The sequence below is a fragment of the Botrytis sinoallii genome (assembly GCF_014898435.1).
Source record: "Botrytis sinoallii strain Bc 23 chromosome Unknown BSIN_001, whole genome shotgun sequence".
Taxonomy (NCBI): domain Eukaryota; kingdom Fungi; phylum Ascomycota; class Leotiomycetes; order Helotiales; family Sclerotiniaceae; genus Botrytis; species Botrytis sinoallii.
This window is the reverse complement of record NW_024066028.1, coordinates 5034651-5053729: the sequence shown is the minus strand read 5'-3', so window position 1 is coordinate 5053729 and position 19079 is coordinate 5034651. Positions and strand designations below refer to the sequence as shown.

Here is a 19079-nt window from a genome sequence, read left to right as displayed (position 1 = left end):
TTTCTAGCCAGATCTTTGGCGATGCAGATTTTGATGCTTACCACTGTGAATATCACAGTTCTCTCGATTTCATACTCATTTACAGAGCTTGGCTAGTAAGCAGTGCATGTCGGGTCATTCACTAATTGGTGGATGTATCACTACTCTTTGAACTTCACACTTTATATTCTTTCCCATTTACTTCTCTACATCTATTTCAATCCACCGGCAACAACTTGCGTACAAAAAGATGACACAGACTTCTCCCACTGCATTTGTCACCCCACAAGCAGGAGATGCATTATCTCCAACTCGTACACAACCAATAGCTAAACGCATCAAATGCAATGTGTCTGAATGCGGCAAGCTCTTCAGTCGCAAAGAACACCTTACTCGTCACATGAAGTCACATGATCCCAACCTTCAACATGAATGTCATATATGTGGTCGGCGATATGCGCGAAGGTAATTCAGCCCTTCAATTATTCGCAAAAAACTAAACTGAACATCGCTTACAATTCACCCAGTGACGTGTTGAAGAGGCATCTAGATCATCATGCTCAGAATTCAAGCACTAAACGTACAATGGTCGCATGCACATCCTGCCATGAGCGAAAGCTCAAGTGTGATGACACATCACCTTGTCGATCATGCATTCGCACTTCAACAGAATGTAGCCGATTGATTGATGGTGGGACCAATCGCAGGAAAATCGACAGCGTGGGCGTGAATGAGAATATTATCGGGAATAGCGTGGTCAATGCTCATAATTCGAATCAGGACTCTGATCTTTCACATGCCTGGTTTCAATCTGAAAACCCAACATTATCTTTACCTCCATACTCCGATGCGACTCTTGAGCTATTGTTTCAAAGTGAGGTTATTCCTAGCGGGGACTTTTCCTGGAGTCAACAGCAGTCTGTGGGAGGCAATCTTACAGATTTGTTCCATATACCTCTGTCTGACGATGCTCTCAATGATCCGCACAAGTCTCGGGTGAACGCAACGTATTATGATGCCGAATCTAGTGACAGAACCAGGTCAACACTTGCATCACAATCACCGTTATCATCATTATCCTCTGAGCCAGATCATTTATCGGAATTGCGTAGAACACTGAGTCAAGATCAAGGTCATCTGAACCAGCTTCTCGAAGTTTATTTCACCAAAATCCATCCATCCTGGCCCATTTTGCACGCTCCGACATTCAATCCTCAAAGTATTTCGCCGATCTTGCTAGGCTCTATGCTAATGCTCGCGAATTGGTTGGATGGATGTCAGAAGCATGAACAACTTGCGTCGGTTGTATTTGAAGCAATATTGGCTGTCCGATTGGTAATTTATACCCTCTGAGGATGTATTTTAGTTATCTCTAATCTAAACATCTAGGAAGTCCATCTCTCACTCAACAAGGAGATTGACCAATCATCACTCCAAAATCTCCAAGGTCTTCTTTTGTGTGTTGTGTATACAATTTCTCTTTTGGTGAGTTACATTTTCAAGAGTGAGAACTCACATCATTTTCCGTTCACTACTGATAACATCAAAGACTACCAAAGGAATGTCGTCGAGGGCTGTTTATCTTAATGGCGCACTGATCTCGACATGTCGTCATGCTGGTATTTTCAATGGACAGAACACATATTATGAGCTGGGTGATTGTCCATTTGATCTTTGGCTGGTTCAAGAACAACTTCACAGGTACCCATAACCTCATGCATTTTGCCTCAGTCTATCTACGCCATATGCTGACAACAACTAGACTTGCGTTTTCTAGTCTGAGAGTGGATGCTTATCTAAGTGTCCTTATGGATTATCCACCGTCTGTTCGTTATCAGGAGATCAGCATTCCCCTTCCAAAGTCTACAAAGCTATGGACTGCGGCAACCGATGAAGAAAGGCGAAAACTTCAATGGCATGAACCTGCAGGTCGCGAGAAAGCCTTGTTCTGCTTTCTCATGCGCGATCTTATTGATGCTAGCGAAGACCAGGCAGTCTCGTATCATCTCACTGATAATGACTATCATCTCGGACTTTGTTCCCTACAGATTGGTACTTGGGAAACGGCTCGCGAAGCTTTCTGTTGTTGTGATTCAGATGAGCTGATAACGGATCCGAAAAGAAGTGATCCAGTCCATCGATGGGGCTCCCAACTCAATCGTTGGCGTACAAGAATGGAAGATCATGTTCAATCGCACTCAGAGATCAACTCTACAGAGTTTGATCATGATCGTATATTTCCACAACTGAACCTCATACTATGGCATATATCGGCCCTCACAGTTCATGCGCCCCTAAAGCTCTTACAACGACAAGGGTGTTGCTTCAAATGTCGTCCTGGAGCCGGTTTGACTACACAAAGAACAAGAGCGCGTCTAAGTAGCTGGATGTTTTCTCCACACCCCCGTACCGCCCTTTGGAATGCTGGTCAGATATGCCGGCTGGCAGAAGATAATATTTCGAATCGCTCATCTAATACTGACCCTTTGCTCAATCCACTTGCAATACCTGGAATTCTTAAAAGCGCAATCGCTGTTTGCTCTTATACATATCATATTCGTGCTTGTTTCGTATGCACTAATGTATTAGGAGATTCGATCGATCTATTCAATGCATCTCACAAAGATGACATATTACAGAACTGGACGGAGCACGGAATTGGAATGGCTACCTGGGGTACGGAAGCAATTCCAGTTTGCCATTGTAGATTTAAGGATTTGGAAATGTGGTTTCGGGAGAGATTTGCGAGAGATCCAGGTGCCGATACACAATTCACGTCATTTCTTTCCGGCTTGGGCGAATAAAAGTTTGAGTTCTTTTTGCACTAAAAGCAAGTTCCCATTTTTTACGTCAGGAATGAATGGAAGAAAATACTGTAGATGTACGAAATTTTAATTTCATCTACCCTGGGGCCATATTCTCAAGGGAAATATTGGAACGCGTTGGTGTTTCACCCCATCTCGAGTGGCATGCTCAAGCTGGGGCTAAGAAAAGTCTAGAACGGATACCTCAAAGCGAGAACGCTGCATTTGGGCGGGCACTGCCTCCACGGGGAAGACGCAGATCTAATACTACATATCATGGAAGAAATGGCGTCGGTCTTGTACAAATCCATAGTTGAATTTCTGATTTTAAGAGTATGATTTTTATGCGATCGCAAAAATGGCAATTCACAATTCGAATGGTATTCTTATAGCGATAATTGCGACCTGTCTATGGGCGGTCATGGACGCTGACCACAGCTATACGTGAAACTAAAAATTCATATGAAAATATAAAACGATACTACCTATAGCAGTCCTACTCATAAGGTAGATGCCGATGGATGTTGTATATGAGATCATGGAAAATATTCTTGGTATGTTGTAATGATCTTGAAGTCCTTTAAAATTAGACGAGCCTTTAACGTTAGACGAGAGATGAGAAGACTTAGGCAGGTTTTCCCTTTGTATCTACATTCTCAGAGACGAGAACTCTAAGAAATATATATAGAGCATAATACAATTTACTCTCGTCTCTTTAGACTACGATTGAAACGTCTAGAGTTTCTCCACGGATTGAATATCAAATATATATACTCGCTCGTTTACTAGTTGATATCGCTAATATGTCAAACCCTATAGGGATATTCTATGATGTTGAAGTTAGACTATACTCCATCGCTTTCTACTACTCAAAAAGAATATCTTAGGAAAGTTGATATAATTTGATTAGTTCAGCGTCTAGCGAAGAAGAGTAGATTTTAAAGAAAAATATTAAAGCCCATGTCCGATGATCGTCTGATCAATCCTGATTCTAGCTGACAACATTTAGATTTCACTTGTTTTCATACACATCTTTTGTAGTAGAAGTCAATGATATACATAGTAGTATAGTCTTCACTAGTAGGAAATGCTTGGAAGATTCCCGAAGATGGCCGCCTCAAGATTACTTTCTCGAAACGCTCACTTCTTTCATTGAGTTCCTAAGTATTAAAATCTCTGTCAACAAACCTTGTTTTTCGTTTGAGGGTATTCAATGTTCTGTGGACATATTACTGATGATATCATGCAGCGAAACGACCTTAAAAATGTTGGAGGAAAATCCATAAAGAGGATAGAGATGTTCCAAATGGTTCAAAGGAGGGAGAACGAGATTCGTTGATATTTTTGATGATAAAACTACAAAGTTTTATAAAATCGACCCCGATGCTTCAAATATGACGGGAAGTGGTAATATCGCAAGATCTCCGATTGATTATAACAGTCAAAATCAAGTCATCAGCTTGTCTGGTAATAGTGCCCCACCACATGAGGTGTGGTCTGGTCCTTGGCGAAGAATTATGTACATGGTTATCCCAATCTTATCTTTCTCAATGTCGAAAATAAAAGCTCTATGTTATGACATCTTTTATAAGCTCAATTTGGGCTTCGGAGACCAGTTCAAGATGTCTGGTGCGAGATTTGAATGTTTCTTCGGTTTCGTCAAAACAGGGCATACCAAACCCTGGCTCGGGATTTGAAGATGGCTGTTCTTTAGATCTAAGATTCTAAGAAATTGTAACAATACGCGCTGAGAAGAGTGAAAGTGTTCCTTGGAATTCCTGGAACAATGGTGTTCTACACACCGAAAGCAATGATGTTTCAGGTAGTCGTACATCGGTATTGGCAACAAGAAAGTTACTGGAGAGCCAATATCACGTAAGTAAATAAACTTATCCGGGTAGGCCTGCGGGTGGGAGGGGGACATCCTCTGCATTTGTGTCGTTTCTGATTCTTTGCTTACATGAATTAATAATTACAAGCTACCAGCTTTCTAGAATGCCCATCGATATCTGACAGCAAATATTGGACGCCATTGGAAATGAATCCTGCCACATTTGCTCACACAAGTCATAGTATCCAAGATCTAAAAACTGCTTCCGGGGATATGCTATTCTGCGCATTCTCCCATGCGTATACCGCCATATCCGAGACCGCAAATCGCTGGAAGAAAATGCTGGAATGTTTCGGCCAATTTATTGGTGACAAGCTCGCATTCTTAGATCCTGAATATCACGACAAGTTGCTTTCCGACGACGAAGTTCTTTCGCGGTCCAAAAAGTATTTCTGGGCTGTCTCTGCGCTAAAGGGGTTCCGTACGAGTATATCACGGAACATCTTGCAGATCAAACAACTGTTAGAGCAAGAAACGAGCGAAATTACGACTGAAGAAGGGTTGGAGGGACTTCGACGAGTACGTGCCATGTTATGTAGCGAACTTCGAAAGATAGAAAATATAGCGTCGAAACTGGAGACCAAGCAGGAAGAAGCCACATATTTCAGAGATGGAGTAAGTTTACCTGATGTAAATAAAATGTTTGATTTATTCTGTTCATAGAGCTCTGCTAATTGCCATTTCTGCCCCAGATCATCAGCACGAGTTTGCTGGTGGAAACACAAAATTCTACTCACTTTAACCAGAACGTCAAGCTTCTAACAAGCATGAGCATTTTGTTCCCCGCTCTGTCTTTTGAGTTGTTGAAGCAATTGTGTGAGCCTTGCTTTTTCTAACAGGGCATTCGTGAGTTGCTTTGATAGACTTTCCTTTTCAATTCTCAGGATGTTAATAAATAACAAATTCAAAAATCAAAAATTCAATTAATCAATTAAAAATAATTTAATTAAGAATTTCGTATGGTAAGATACTCATTCTTAATATCAAATCTACTTCTTGGCTTACAATTTGTCAGTCTACATGGAATATCGATGCTTCCTTCGACTACCTGAATCTTCTTCTCGCGGTCAATATCCTCGCCGCTGCCACCTACTTTCTGGGTTACAATGCGCATTAACTTTTATTCATATTCCAAAATGCCTATGATAAATCTATCAAAAATACTCTGCAGGCAATGAAGAAGGATGAAGTAGCAAAATGGGCAACTAAAACATATGAATTGATAAAATACTTGGAGCTTTCAAAAGGAGCTCAAAAGCCTTCACATTGAATTTATCTTCATACGCATTAAGAAGGCTCTGCTGGTTACCGTGGGCTAAGCTCTCTCGAAGATATACTTCAACTGCTCGAACTGAGGTTCCGTGTCCGTTGAATTTCTTTTATTCAGGCCGGTGTCTTGAGGTTGAATTAATGGTCAACTCATCTTTCTAGATGTTAATTAGTCAATTCAATGCATGGATTTTACCTGTTTTTATCTTATCTAATTTGCGTATCAAATAACATATCTAACAAGACTTTACTTAAAGAATTTTGTGAGTAGAATTAGAAGCAGTAACCAGGTACATCAAATTCTACTTCAAATTTGTTACTGTACTCTTCTTCAGTTCTACGTTACTTTTCTTGCATAACGACGTTTTGACTTCTTCCTTGGAGTGTATTCTTTCCCTTGTCTTATCTGAATTTCACTTGTCATCTAACTTTTATCTGATGATTTATTTAGCATCATCAGTATTCTCTCTCTAGTTTCACTAACTAGTTTCCAGTTTTAAAAATCTCCGTACATTTCTCTTGTGCATGGATGGCTAGATGGGAAAAAAGAGATGGAAATGATTTTTGTTTGTGTTGAGCGAATACAATCGCGATTGAAGTTTCCAAAAGAAAAGCTTGATGTTAGGAACTTTCTAAATTTTTTGCCTTTTACTTATACGTGGGTTAGTTGCGGGTTACTCAAACCAACACTATCGGTCTCCTATTCGACCTCGCCAAATTTTCAAAGCCGACTGTGGATACGAAAATCGTCCATTTATCCATTCCTGCTCGCGAAACTTTTTTTTTAATTTTGTAGGCCGGATGATTCATCGAGAGACCTATATTGACCATTTGGTAATGAAAGTGATGGGTCGCATGGCTTTTCATATTCATTCATAGTGTCATTAGTTGCCACTTTTATTTTATTTTCACAAATAAAGAATTACTCTTATTCTAGAACTTCTCTACGGGAAATTCACAGAAAAATGTATGCGAAGTAGTACTGGTTGTTTTTTGCATTAACTTCACCTCGAATTAATTTGCTATTGACGAAGATCTATAACAGAAAATTTATAGACAGCAGCATTACACGTGTACTTCATCAGCATTCTTTTGGAAATCATTCGTTCATTTCTTTTCTGTACGATCGTTTTGTTTTCACAAATCTTCAATTGAAGAGTCATTCACTTGTCACTTGCTTAATCTTTAATCATGGTTGTTCTACCCGATCCCGATAGGTAAGACTTTTGTCCATTTCCCATTGCACCCTCCCCCCTCATCCTCGTAACTTCATCACTAACCTCTCACTCAGCGATAAATGGCCCTTCTTCGGGCACGTCTACTTACGACAGGATTCCCTTCCTTCATCACATCATTCGCGCCATGATAGGTCCCGCGATGAAACTCTGCGTCTCTGGAACCTTCATCTTCCTCTCGATCCACAAAAAGACCAGTTTAAATTTGTTCTCTTCCTGCAACGTCTCATGACAATGGTCGAAGAACATTATCGTAAACGCCACAGTTCTCAAGATTGGAAAGTCTCAAAGCCAATCGAAGATTGGTATCACCAAAGTATCCGCGATCTTTCTGGGTTAGGAGTCGATGAGAATCTCATGAACAGGGAGTGGAAAGAAGTAGTTCAGAAAGGAAATCGAGAAGCAGCGAGAAAAGAAAGGAAAGAGGTGAAAAAAGTACACTTGGAAAAGATGGAAAGAGAAAAGGACTATCGGCATCATCGATATCGTGGTGGTAGAAGAAGAAGATCATATTACGAACCTTCCGATTCCTCGTACGACGACGAATCATCAGAAGGTATAGTTTTCCATCACCATAAGCACAAACCCTCCAAATCGAAATCTCCCACCAAGAAAAAGAAAAAGAAAAAGATCATCCAAAAGGAACACCTAAATGGGTAATTTGTCCGCGTCGCTCAAAACACTGTTCGCGCGAACATGAAATGGTTAAATGTAATGGACGCTGCGGTCTTACGGCTTGTGTGGAAGATGCCCATCGTTGTCATAAAATATACATCGACTACGAATGTACGGATCCGGAATGTGAAAAGTGCAAGAAAATCAAGGAACAGCAGGAGGCGTGGGAAAAGAAGGTGGCGAATCCTACGCATGAGGAGAAGTGGGTGGATTGTCCTTGTGACAATCCGTGGTGTAGAAGAAAGGTTATGGAGATTAAGGAGATTCCGAAGCCGCCGAAGCCGAGATTTTATGGTACGAAGCCTTGAGGTGTGAAGAGAGTTTCTAAATTTCTGTTAATATGTGCATCCTGAGTTTCTATGAATATTTCGGAGTGTAGCGAAAGAAACTTATGCATCGGGTTTTATGGAATTTTGTATGGCGTATATTGATTATATTTTCTATACCTAGGAATCTAATTTGTATATAGAATGACATTTTTTTTTATTACGGCTTTAATTGTATAAAGAGTTAAAAAAAATTAAAAAAAGAATAAGCTTTACTTTTAGTTATTTAATTTGGTGATATTAAAGCTATTCAAAAGATAATCCCATAGAAGATACTCTTTATTTATTCTTATTTCTTTTTATCAATATTATTTTTAGAGACTATCAAGACTATATATAACCCTAATATTGAGCGCTCCGAAATACTGACGAGCTGGCTCGCCCCCGAAATTATTTTGGGTAGATAGAGGGCCAATGTTTCGATTAGGTTGGATGAATGTACATTCATAGTACGAGTCGATATGAATGATTGAATGTCCATTGTTTGAATTCATATGAATGATTGGATAATCATTGTATCAATTGACTTGAGTGAAGGAGCGAAAAGTGTCGACTGTGTCTATACGTCGTTTAAACACAGACATGACGTTATGTTTTCTCACCACCTCTCAATACCCATCTATGCACTAACCCCTCGGAATAAACCCACTACACATCAGAACACCCTCCACTTCCACCCCCGACTTAAAATCCCTCACGTCTAAACAACTCATCTGCCTTCCTCAAGCCCTCCTGAATATCCTCTCTCGTCAACCGAAATTCCGTTCCCGCTAACGCTCTATCCACCCTCGCAATACTTTCCGTCGCTTCTTGCTCATACAATCCTCCCAATCTCCACTTATCACAACAGCGTTGACAAAACATCTGAACGGGTGGACGTCGCATAATGATGGTTCCTGGCGCGGGCTTGCATGCGAAACTCATCGGGATGATTCTGTTGCGGTGGTACTGGGTGGGATAGGTGGGACAGCTGAGCCAGGGAGTAGGATTTAGGGCGGTGGGAAGGTGTTGGCAGAGGTAGATTACCGGGTTGCACATTTTTGGTGTTTGATTGGAGTTTGCTGATGATTGTTGATCTAATTGGATTTTCTGGGTTTCTCGATGAATGTGAAAGTTGTTCTTAAAGTATTGTTCTTTTGTATTTCGGTGCAGGAGGCATTTTTATAGATCCTTCACTATCCGTACCAAATGTTGAGATCAAACATACGGCATCGTGCTTGAATAGTGATTGAATAGCAGTAAGGAGACGTAATCAGGTATGCCGTATTCACATTGTAGAGCCTATTCCTTGAATCTCTAGCCTTAGAGTCAGCTAATAAAGCATTTGTGGATGTGATGAGAATTAAATCACTGTGAAGAATTGAATCATCGATTGAAACAAAACAGCGCTTATTTTAACGTTCGTAGACCTGAATGTAAAATTGATATTGGCTTGCAAATATTGGTAGCAGAATTCACTAAAAAGAAGCCACTTAGGTGTAATTTCATAAACAGAGGAGATTTGATTTCCTCATACGTCCAAATGCTCTCATCTGATCTATTTGCAAATCACACAACCACTACAAACACTTTACAAAGACTCACAATGTCCAAACTCATATATTTCCTACATCACAGCAACCAAGCCCCAATCAGCCTTCAACTATAATTTCGGGGCCAGGCAGCTCGCCAATGTTTCAGAACGTCTAATATTCCCTATAAACCTATTAAGAGTAGATATGAAATATATTTTTGATAGGGAAAAATAAGTTAAAGATTCAAAATAAAGCTTATTCTTTATATAATTGAATTTATAGTAAGATATTAAAAGATATTGTATAACTATCTATATACGAGTCACATGTCATACACAAATTGAATTCTAAATATAGAGAATACAATCAATATATACTATACAAAAATTCCGTAAAATCCAACGCATAATTTTCTTTCGCTATGCTACGAAACATAAACGACATCAAAAAGTAGTATCCATCCCCAATAGCTTTTTCTGGTATGTCTCTCAAATTCCACGATGAATTACCCGACTGACTGTCCCAGAAATAGCTAGTGATAGTAAAATTGATTTGGGTGGAAGTTTCTGGCCTCTTTTGCCAGCCGGGGAGAATGTGAATTATGATATAGGGAGCTGCGACGGGGATGATGAGGATAAGTGAGGCGAGTAAGAGAAAAATAGGTTCGAAATGTGTGGGGGATAGGCAGGTGAAGGGGCATGGGAGGGTATACTAAGTATAAATTTCCCTTTCTTTTGAGCTTGAATTCTCAAGGCCAGACGCTTGTCAATTTTGGCAGGGTCTTCGAAGATATCTAGGAGATATTGTTTCAATTTTTTGGTCTCGGACAGTGGTGTACAAGGAGCGCTTTCTGAAGGCATGAGAGTGTATTCTGATAGATCGGCAGCCGTGTCTACGTCGCAAGTAAATCGTCCTTCTACATTCGTATAACTCCTGAGCACGACAGCCGAGTTACCGAGCTTGCCTATTTCATCGTCGCTAGTTAAGCTTTCGCCTTCAACCTCTACTCGGTTGATAGATCCAACTAATCTATCTATAATGTACCGCGATTAATGGACCAGGAAGAAATTGCCGTATTGCCTACTGACCAAGTTTGCTAGCAGATGCATGATACAAGCAATCACATTAGGTCTTGCAGTCAACCCAAAGGCAGCGTATCCGTAACTATCCGTTTGTGAGCTCTTCAATTGGTTAAAAGACAACACAGATCGAGGTTGTTCCCAAATCGTGGTCTGGAAGCGTTGATCATGGTGAAGAGATTTTTAATGGAGTATCAAAGCATACTATGTACTTATTTGCGAGAAGTGATCTGGAAATTGGAATACGTAGTGTTGAACTGTGTGGGTGTATGAACAGATTAAGATACCCACTAGCACTCTGTTGGGTATCAAGGAAGAAAGCCAGAAACAAAACCGGACAGACTCCCTCGGCTCGAAAGCAAAAGAGCAAAACAGGTCGACAAAGCGAAACAGGAAGTAGCGTATAGAGTTATCATTGAAGCAAAAACTTCAAGGTGATCATTAACAATATACATACATATACACTTCTTGGCAATCACACAGTAGTCAATAGCAACACGCAAATTATATGATTCCCAGTCTGACAATTCATTAAACTTATGCTTTTCACAAATGTCGAAAAAGAGAGAGTAGAGATCTGGATGAAGAGTGAGGTAGGTAAGCATGGAAGTATTTCGATAGCTTGAGGTTTAGGGCTTGACTTGGGGTTTGGTTGTCATTTATTGTAGCCCGGTTCCAGATAACAAGCAAGAAAGCAAGCATTAAAAAATCACGGCATTACAGAACCATCAATCAGCCTTACGGAGAAAGCATTGAAACATCACAACAAGCATAGCATACACGATATAGCATCTAGAATACCATTCATCACTCTCATGAACCCTCACTGATCCATGCATCCACCGTCCACCATCCACTCACTCCCTAAAAATAGAAAGCGCAGAAATGAAAAAAAAGAAATCTCCACTAAATTCCCTCTCCTCCGCCCCTCCACCAACCAATCACATGGAAAGAAAGATAAAACACATAATTTTCTTTCCTCTGCTTTACCTTACCTTACGAGTACATAGATACCAATCTGCCTCGTCTCGTCTTATCTCATCTTATCTCAAACAATGCCCTCTTGCTTGCTTGCTTGCGAGCTTGCTTCAGCTCAACTAGGATACGATTGTTTGAGCTCTGGAAGAAGTGAAGAGTGGGGATTATGGGATTGATGGAATTTTGATGAGATATATTTTACGGTTGAAGATAAAATACAGTACTGTACTATTTAGTGAGTTTAAAAAAAGAAATACAAAAATAATAGTACACGTAGAAGAAATTCTTCCTTAATTTCCTGCTCTTGCCCACCCACCTATTTACCGCTAGTCCCCACCGGAATTTATCCAGCCAATTTGAATTTTGAAGGGGTTCCCCCTTTGAAGTTTGAAGAAGGGATACTCGAGTATGGTATATACATAGTAAAAGTTCCTCTACAGTAAAACCTCTCTATAAGTGTTGGAACACGTGATTAGGAACATGTCACGTTCTCCCCCACTTACGCACTTCGTGCGTATGTGGGGTAAAACGCGTATATAGCTTTAGCAATGCCCCCTTCGTATGAAGGGGGCAGACAGAATGATAATACCTTTTACCCTATATGCTTTACGTGTATACACACCTTACTAAGTCGATCCAACAATAAGGATCCTCCTTATAAGGATAATCTATTTATAAGGATATATTTTTCGCTCTCAAAAATTTTCAGGGCTAAAAAAGGCCTATATCCTTAAAACCCTTCTATTAGAATTTTCTTATATTTTTCGGTTTCAGGAGTACGCATATTCTTATTAGGCCAATAGAATCCTTAGGATACACTGATGATTTTTAATCACTTTTTATAGAAATAAAAAAAATTCCGAAATTGTTACGGAATATAACCCGATCGGGATGAATCGGGGCTAATCGGAAGCTAATTATTATCAGGTCGGGATTAGTTGGATATCTTTATATAAGAATATCTCTATATATTCTTAAAAAAGACTATAAAAACCGATATTCTTATAGAGAGGTTTTGCTGTACCTCTTTTCTCTTCCACCTCCCTTCCACCTTCCACTCCGACCCACATCCACATTTACATCTCCATCCACACACGCCGAGGAAAATCTTCTCCCTATAAGGTTATAACTTATCAGAACTATGAAGTATTACTCCAGAGTGGAGTTGGAGTATTCATAGCTCGTATGAACACTATTACCTCTATATACAGCCACTACCTACTACAATAACATAGTATAGTGAATACTCATAAACATAGATCTAAATAGAATTAATCTGAAATAGAATGAAATCAAAAACCGAAATGAATATCGTAATCGAAAGATATAATTATTTCCAAGTATAGAAGTAACCTTATAGTTCGTAGACAAGTATCGAAAAAGAGAGAGGGAGTCTAGGATTCGAGGGTTCGAGGGTTCGAGGATTTCAGAATGAAATAATAGGAACGAGGAAAACTTGCTTCGTTCGAGAGGTGGATTCGCTCGATTGGGGTATCGTCGAGTCTGTCTCGAGTCTGTAGAGTGACTGTTATCTATCTCGTTTATTTAATAATAGTTTCGAGTATGTTTTATTGTATATAAAATAGATATCAGGATATAGATTTCGCGAGAGAGGGGGATGAATGATAAGGGTATTGTAATAGTAGAGTAAGTTGTAACGGGAAAAAGAAAGTAAAGAAAGTTTTTACTTCTCGTTCTAAGGATTGGATTGTTACTATTCATGCAGGTGGTGAAAGTTATCTAGTTCGAGTAGTTCGGACTTTATGTTTGAGGGGAAAATGCCGTGTCACGTGAGGGGTAGACATGACATGGTGGATTCGAGTTCATACTCTGTACTCGAACATTATGTTTGAGGGGAATATGCCATGTTATGTCACGTGTAATGCTTCGGTCCCGAAGAGAGTTTGGATTTTGGATCTAGAATGATGGATGGATGAATAATGATGGATTATCGTTGAGGTTTTTGATTTCATTTGGATAGGCGAGATACTACTAGGTATAGTTACTAGGACGAGTCCCTACGATATGATAGGGATCTAAAGTATGAATCTGAAGTATGAATCTGAAGTATGAATCTGAAGTATGAATCTGAAGTATGAATCTGAAGTACGAATGGATGGATGGATTTGATTCATGTATATCGTACGAGTATGTTATTTATTTCTTTATTTTATGGTATAGTGAGTAGAGTATAGAGGGTTTAACCTTAACTTGAATAGGAAATATATCCTGGGGCGCAGTAAGGAAAGATACTGGACGATTGTTGCCACGCGTTGGTTGGCGTAATGATGGGTGGATGGGTTTATGTGAGTGTAGTGTGTATCGGAGTGTGATGTGATGTGATGTAATGTGCCTGTGCCTGTGCCTGGGATCTGAGGAGGTAGTTTGATGGGAGATGGAGATGCTGATAGAGATGAAGCTGGGAATGGGAATGGGAATAGAAATGGGAATGGAAATGGGAATGTAGAGAGGTGGCTTTGAATGTTTATTTGGTTCTTTGAGTAGCCCGAGTTCTTGGATTGCAGGTGGGGATGAATGAAGGATATGGGGCTGTGTATGAAAGGTATGAGAATTCGAGGATTGATTATGATATAACATGATATGAGAATGAACGGATTTGACGGATCGGATGTGATGTGATGTGTGTGATATGATGTGATATGGATAGCGGTTGGTAAGTTTTTGTATATAGTACGGAGGAGGAGTTGCTGGTTGGTATATATCGTATATGAAAGGAATGAAATACGAAGATTTAATAGCACTCTATACAATGTACTTTGTATATCTTCAATTATATATATAATACATTCAGACTAAGTATACGATAATAATAAAATAGATGTTAAAGTCTCGATATATATAGATAGATAGATATATTCGAAGGATTAAATAATATAATATAGAGTTTTGTATCTATCTAAAGGGCTAGATTTGTTTATATTTATATTTATATATATATTGTAGACAGATATTATTGAGAGGACGGCGGAGAGATCTCTCTTTCATATTTGAATAATGTTGAATTTGATAGTTAGAGATAGATGAAGATGTATTCGAGTAGTAAGTACTCTTATCGTTGAGGACATGTACTGACTGGTATTCTTTAAGAGTTCCTTTTTTAAAGTTCTCTATTGTTTCTTTCCTGATCTGATAACTTGATGGTCTCGAGATGATATACTCAGTATCACACTTGTATCACTCATATCGATTATGAGATATCCAATCATTAATTTTACTCACTCTGTTCTCTTACTGGTATGATATAATGATACAATAATACTGTACAACATATCATCGTCAACGAGTACGCATACTTTACGATGATACTCTTTCCTTGAATTATTGATGTGATATATAGTGGCTTATCAAACTCCTACAAAGTATAGTCAGTCCATTCAATCTGATCTACCAATACTCACTGCCCTCTCTCCTCTCTACCCTCACTGTCGCTGTCTCTCTATTCTACATATCATCATACAATACCTATCTATATCAAGAACGACTCTCCAAACCCAAATCACAAAAACTACCCAATCGAGCTACGCACCCTCCCATAGCCGATCCTCCGATCCCCGAGGTTTATTTACATCCATGGACGTTGATGAGCCAATCACATGATTGTATTTTGATGAAGAACGCGCGTTCAATTCATTTTCTGCCTCCCGTCTGGATCCAAGCCACTTGATTGCTGATTGTGGTATTGGTATTGGTATGGATTGGTATTGATATTGGTATTAGACTGGACTGGCACTGACATTGACATTGACATTGACAGTGATACTTGGATCTGGGTAGGGAAGGCAACAATTTAGAAGGGAAGGCAACAATACTACACTACGCCCCGACACCAATCCTATCCTGGCGCTTCTACCCGTTGTCTAGTGTTTGAAAGCAACAAGTCGCATTCTTCTTCATCAATTCCTCGTAACAACTCTGGAAAACTTGGATTGATTTATCAATTCTATTTCTTTATTCATCTATTTATTCATCTATTTCATTCATCAATAACATAAATCATCAAATCACGGGAGAAAAGATATCATCTGGAGGAAAAGAAAAAGCGTTTCAATATCATCTTCGTCAATTCGAATTCGAATCTAACAGATCAATCACTCACTCACTCACTCACTCACCACTTCATCAAATCCATCAACAACTTCCTCCTCCTCCCCCTCTCTTCCATCGCAATCATGAAGTCCGAATCAACAATCTCAACTCCTCAAGTCAGTTGTTTAGATCCTCTCGAATTAATCGATTACACCGAATATGAAACCGTATCATATCATTCACCATCTCTCTCACCATCTTCTTCAAAATCACAATTCGTCCCAACTTCCGTAAGATCATCCGCAGTATCTACCCCAACCACCTTACCTTCATCAAATCAACCAACTCTCTCCGGTCCAAGTCATCAATACGATCTCTACCGACAACAAACCGGTATTCCACAAGGGGCTATCGCAAATACGTTGGCAGTCAATGAAAACAATGGTCACATCAACCGATACAACTTTCAAGATCCGTCATACTTCTCGGCCATGAGTCCAAGTGAAGAATTTGTGGATTTTGGAACGGCGCCATCTCGTACACCATTCCACCCATCAGACGTGGACATGGAACAAGATCCAGCCTTCTTCTACCCCGAACAAAACTTTGTTGACCCAAGCAATATTGGATCTCAAACCTTGCCCGTCGGAAATGTACTACCAACACAATCTAGTCACGTCGGTCGTCTTTGGCCTGGTATGCATCAACAACAAGCGGCTCTTGCAAAAGCTCAAGCTCAACAAAAGCAACAACAAGCGATCATCGCACAACAACGTCAAAATGCCATGGCGGCAAATGGTCAACAACAAAGACAGCCACAGCAACAACGTTCAAGAGCACACACGGGTACCGACCCTCTTGTCGAGGAAAAGATCTCTCAATTACTCAACTCGATGAGACAAAGCAGTGTCGTTACTGATGGTGATGATGGAAATTCTCAAAATATGACGCACGTTCATCGTATGCGCAAGGAAGAAGAAGATATGGATGAAGATGAAAGATTATTGGCTAGTGAAGAAGGAAAGAAACTTAGTAGCAAGGAGAGAAGACAACTTCGAAATAAGGTGTCAGCTCGTGCTTTCAGATCAAGAAGAAAGGGTAAGCATATTTTGATGATGAAACTAGTTCCAATCCTAACATTCTATAGAATACATCAATCAACTCGAAGGTGAAATTGCTGTCAAGGTTAATGAGAATATGGATTTGAAGTCGCAAAACAGAGCTTTGATGGAGGAAAATACTCGTCTATCAGATCTTACAAGAATGCTTCTTTCTTCACCTGCATTCTCTGGTTTCCTCGATACTTTATCTTCCAACCCAGCTACTCAACAAGCACCACCTCCACAACAAGCTCCTATTCAACATGAACAACCAAGACAAGTTAGAAAGGATGTCAACCCATATGGTGCTCAACAACAAATGCAACAACAACAACATATTGGTATGGTCATGATTCCAGAACAAGCTATGGATTTTGCTATGCTTGATATCAATGCCGATGGATTTGGTTATCAACCACAAGTTTATTCCGTCCTTTCTATCCCAGAGACTGTGATCGATTCATCAATCCTCTCCGGAAAATCCTCAAGCCTCGTCGATTCATTACAATCTGAAGATGAGAAAGTAGAACTTCCAATTGTTGAACGTCAACCAGTTCATGAACTTGCACCATCAGCTATTGTTGAGGAAATTGTTGATGAAGAATTTGATGCTGATCCAGCATTTGCTCTTTTCGCTGAAGACACCTCATCATCTTCAGCACCATCAACTGAATTCAATCTCGATATCGATTTCTCTACTCTTGGCCTCAACAAACCTTCTCAATTTGAACTCGTCGTTCGTGATATTGAAAGCGAAAAATTAGTTTCAACTAATGCTTTCAATAGAGCAACTAGGTTATGTAATAACTTGGATTCAATGATGGATAGATTAGAAGCAATGTTGTTGTAAAGGGGGACTGAGTTTAGAGGTTGAATAAAGGAGGAAAATCTTGTATTTGTTGCTGCGGTTTAGCGTTTCTTTTGGAAGTGTCGACAATTTATTATATCTTCTTTTGTTTGTTGTTTCTTATTTTATATATATTTTATCTTTTTCGTTTATTACCTGGTGGGATTTTTTGGTTTGTTTGTTGGGGGACCTGGATCGGTGAGCTGGTGAGGCTTATTTGTGAAGGATGAAATGGATAGAATGATATAAGAAGAGGGGAAGGATAGGGAGTGGGGTTGGGCTAGTCTAGGCTAGGTTGGGCTTACAACAGAGATGAATTCATCTTTATTCTCGAGATGAAGATGAGATTGGGAATTTGGATGTTTGGCCTGGATTGAATGGGATGGAATGGGATGGGATTGAGGGAGGAATTAGCAGCAATAGTATATTGATATAGGGATTCAGTTGAGATAGAATGGGAATTTCAAGTATTATGACTTTTATCTTTGTGTTTGTCCTTGTGTTTGGTTTGTTTGATTAACGTGGTTTATCAGTGCGTGGCCCATATCAGTGGGTGGCCCACTTTCACCTCAATTCGACTCCTCATTTCAACACGCGTTTTATCAACAACCCACGATGAATTCGAATAATAAAGAAGCCTATATATTACTCGCTATTACAGCTATTCAGAAAAATAAAAAGCTAAGTACTCGAAAGACTGCAATATTATATAATATCCTATAATCAATATTACAACATAGAATTGATAGTATACCTCCTTATACAGAAATTCAATCTAAATCTCAAAATCTCTTGGAACTAGAAGAGGAAATCATTATTCAATATATAATTGATATGAATTCGAGAGGTTTTGTATTTAAACAAAAGGGAATAAAAGATATAGCGAATTATATTCTTGAATCTCAAAATGCAAAAAGAATTGGAAAGCTTTAAGCTTATCGATTTATCAAATATCATATAGAGCTAAAGATGTATTTTAAATATATTTATAACTTTCAAAGAGTTTTCTATAAAGATCCTATACTTATTGAAAACTGGTTTCAATTTATATCGAATATGCAAGCGAAATATAGTATTCTCGATTGCGATTATGGAACTTCGATGAAACAGACTTTATAATGGGAATGATAAGTACTGATATAGTTGTTACTGATGTTGAGAGATGTGGCAAAAGTAAAGCTATATAGTTAGGCAATCGAGAATGGGCTACAGCGATCATATGCGGCAATAGTGAGGGGGATACTATACCTCCATTTCTGGTAGTTCAAGGACAGGTGCATCTTTCCAATTGGTATATAGAAACCGATCTTTCTGTAGATTGGGCTATTAAACCTA

The 19079-nt window shown here is 39.3% G+C and overlaps 5 protein-coding genes across 5 annotated transcripts; 4 read left to right on the top strand and 1 right to left on the bottom strand.

The window, feature by feature from the left end:
• Nucleotides 1-229: 229 nt before the first annotated feature.
• Nucleotides 230-2783, top strand: EAF02_001069 (uncharacterized protein; the record flags this gene model as incomplete). Its single annotated transcript, XM_038897117.1, has 5 exons — nt 230-444; nt 507-1314; nt 1369-1464; nt 1529-1680; nt 1742-2783. The coding sequence occupies 5 exons, from the start codon at nt 230-232 to the stop codon at nt 2781-2783; spliced, it is 2313 nt and encodes a 770-aa protein (XP_038763976.1).
• A 1813-nt stretch (nt 2784-4596) lies between these two features.
• EAF02_001068 (uncharacterized protein) lies at nt 4597-5791 on the top strand (the record flags this gene model as incomplete). The annotated part of the gene is made up of 3 exons (XM_038897116.1): nt 4597-4658; nt 4770-5289; nt 5690-5791. The coding sequence occupies 3 exons, from the start codon at nt 4597-4599 to the stop codon at nt 5789-5791; spliced, it is 684 nt and encodes a 227-aa protein (XP_038763975.1).
• A 1343-nt stretch (nt 5792-7134) lies between these two features.
• EAF02_001067 (uncharacterized protein) lies at nt 7135-8161 on the top strand (the record flags this gene model as incomplete). The annotated part of the gene is made up of 3 exons (XM_038897115.1): nt 7135-7160; nt 7235-7734; nt 7791-8161. The coding sequence occupies 3 exons, from the start codon at nt 7135-7137 to the stop codon at nt 8159-8161; spliced, it is 897 nt and encodes a 298-aa protein (XP_038763974.1).
• Nucleotides 8162-8863: 702 nt separating this feature from the next.
• On the bottom strand, nt 8864-9103 carry EAF02_001066 (uncharacterized protein; the record flags this gene model as incomplete). Its single annotated transcript, XM_038897114.1, has 1 exon — nt 8864-9103. One exon carries the CDS (start codon nt 9101-9103, stop codon nt 8864-8866), a length of 240 nt encoding a protein of 79 aa, XP_038763973.1.
• Nucleotides 9104-15940: 6837 nt separating this feature from the next.
• EAF02_001065 (uncharacterized protein) lies at nt 15941-17747 on the top strand (the record flags this gene model as incomplete). Its single annotated transcript, XM_038897113.1, has 2 exons — nt 15941-16895; nt 16945-17747. The coding sequence occupies 2 exons, from the start codon at nt 15941-15943 to the stop codon at nt 17745-17747; spliced, it is 1758 nt and encodes a 585-aa protein (XP_038763972.1).
• Between the last annotated feature and the right edge of the window lie 1332 nt (nt 17748-19079).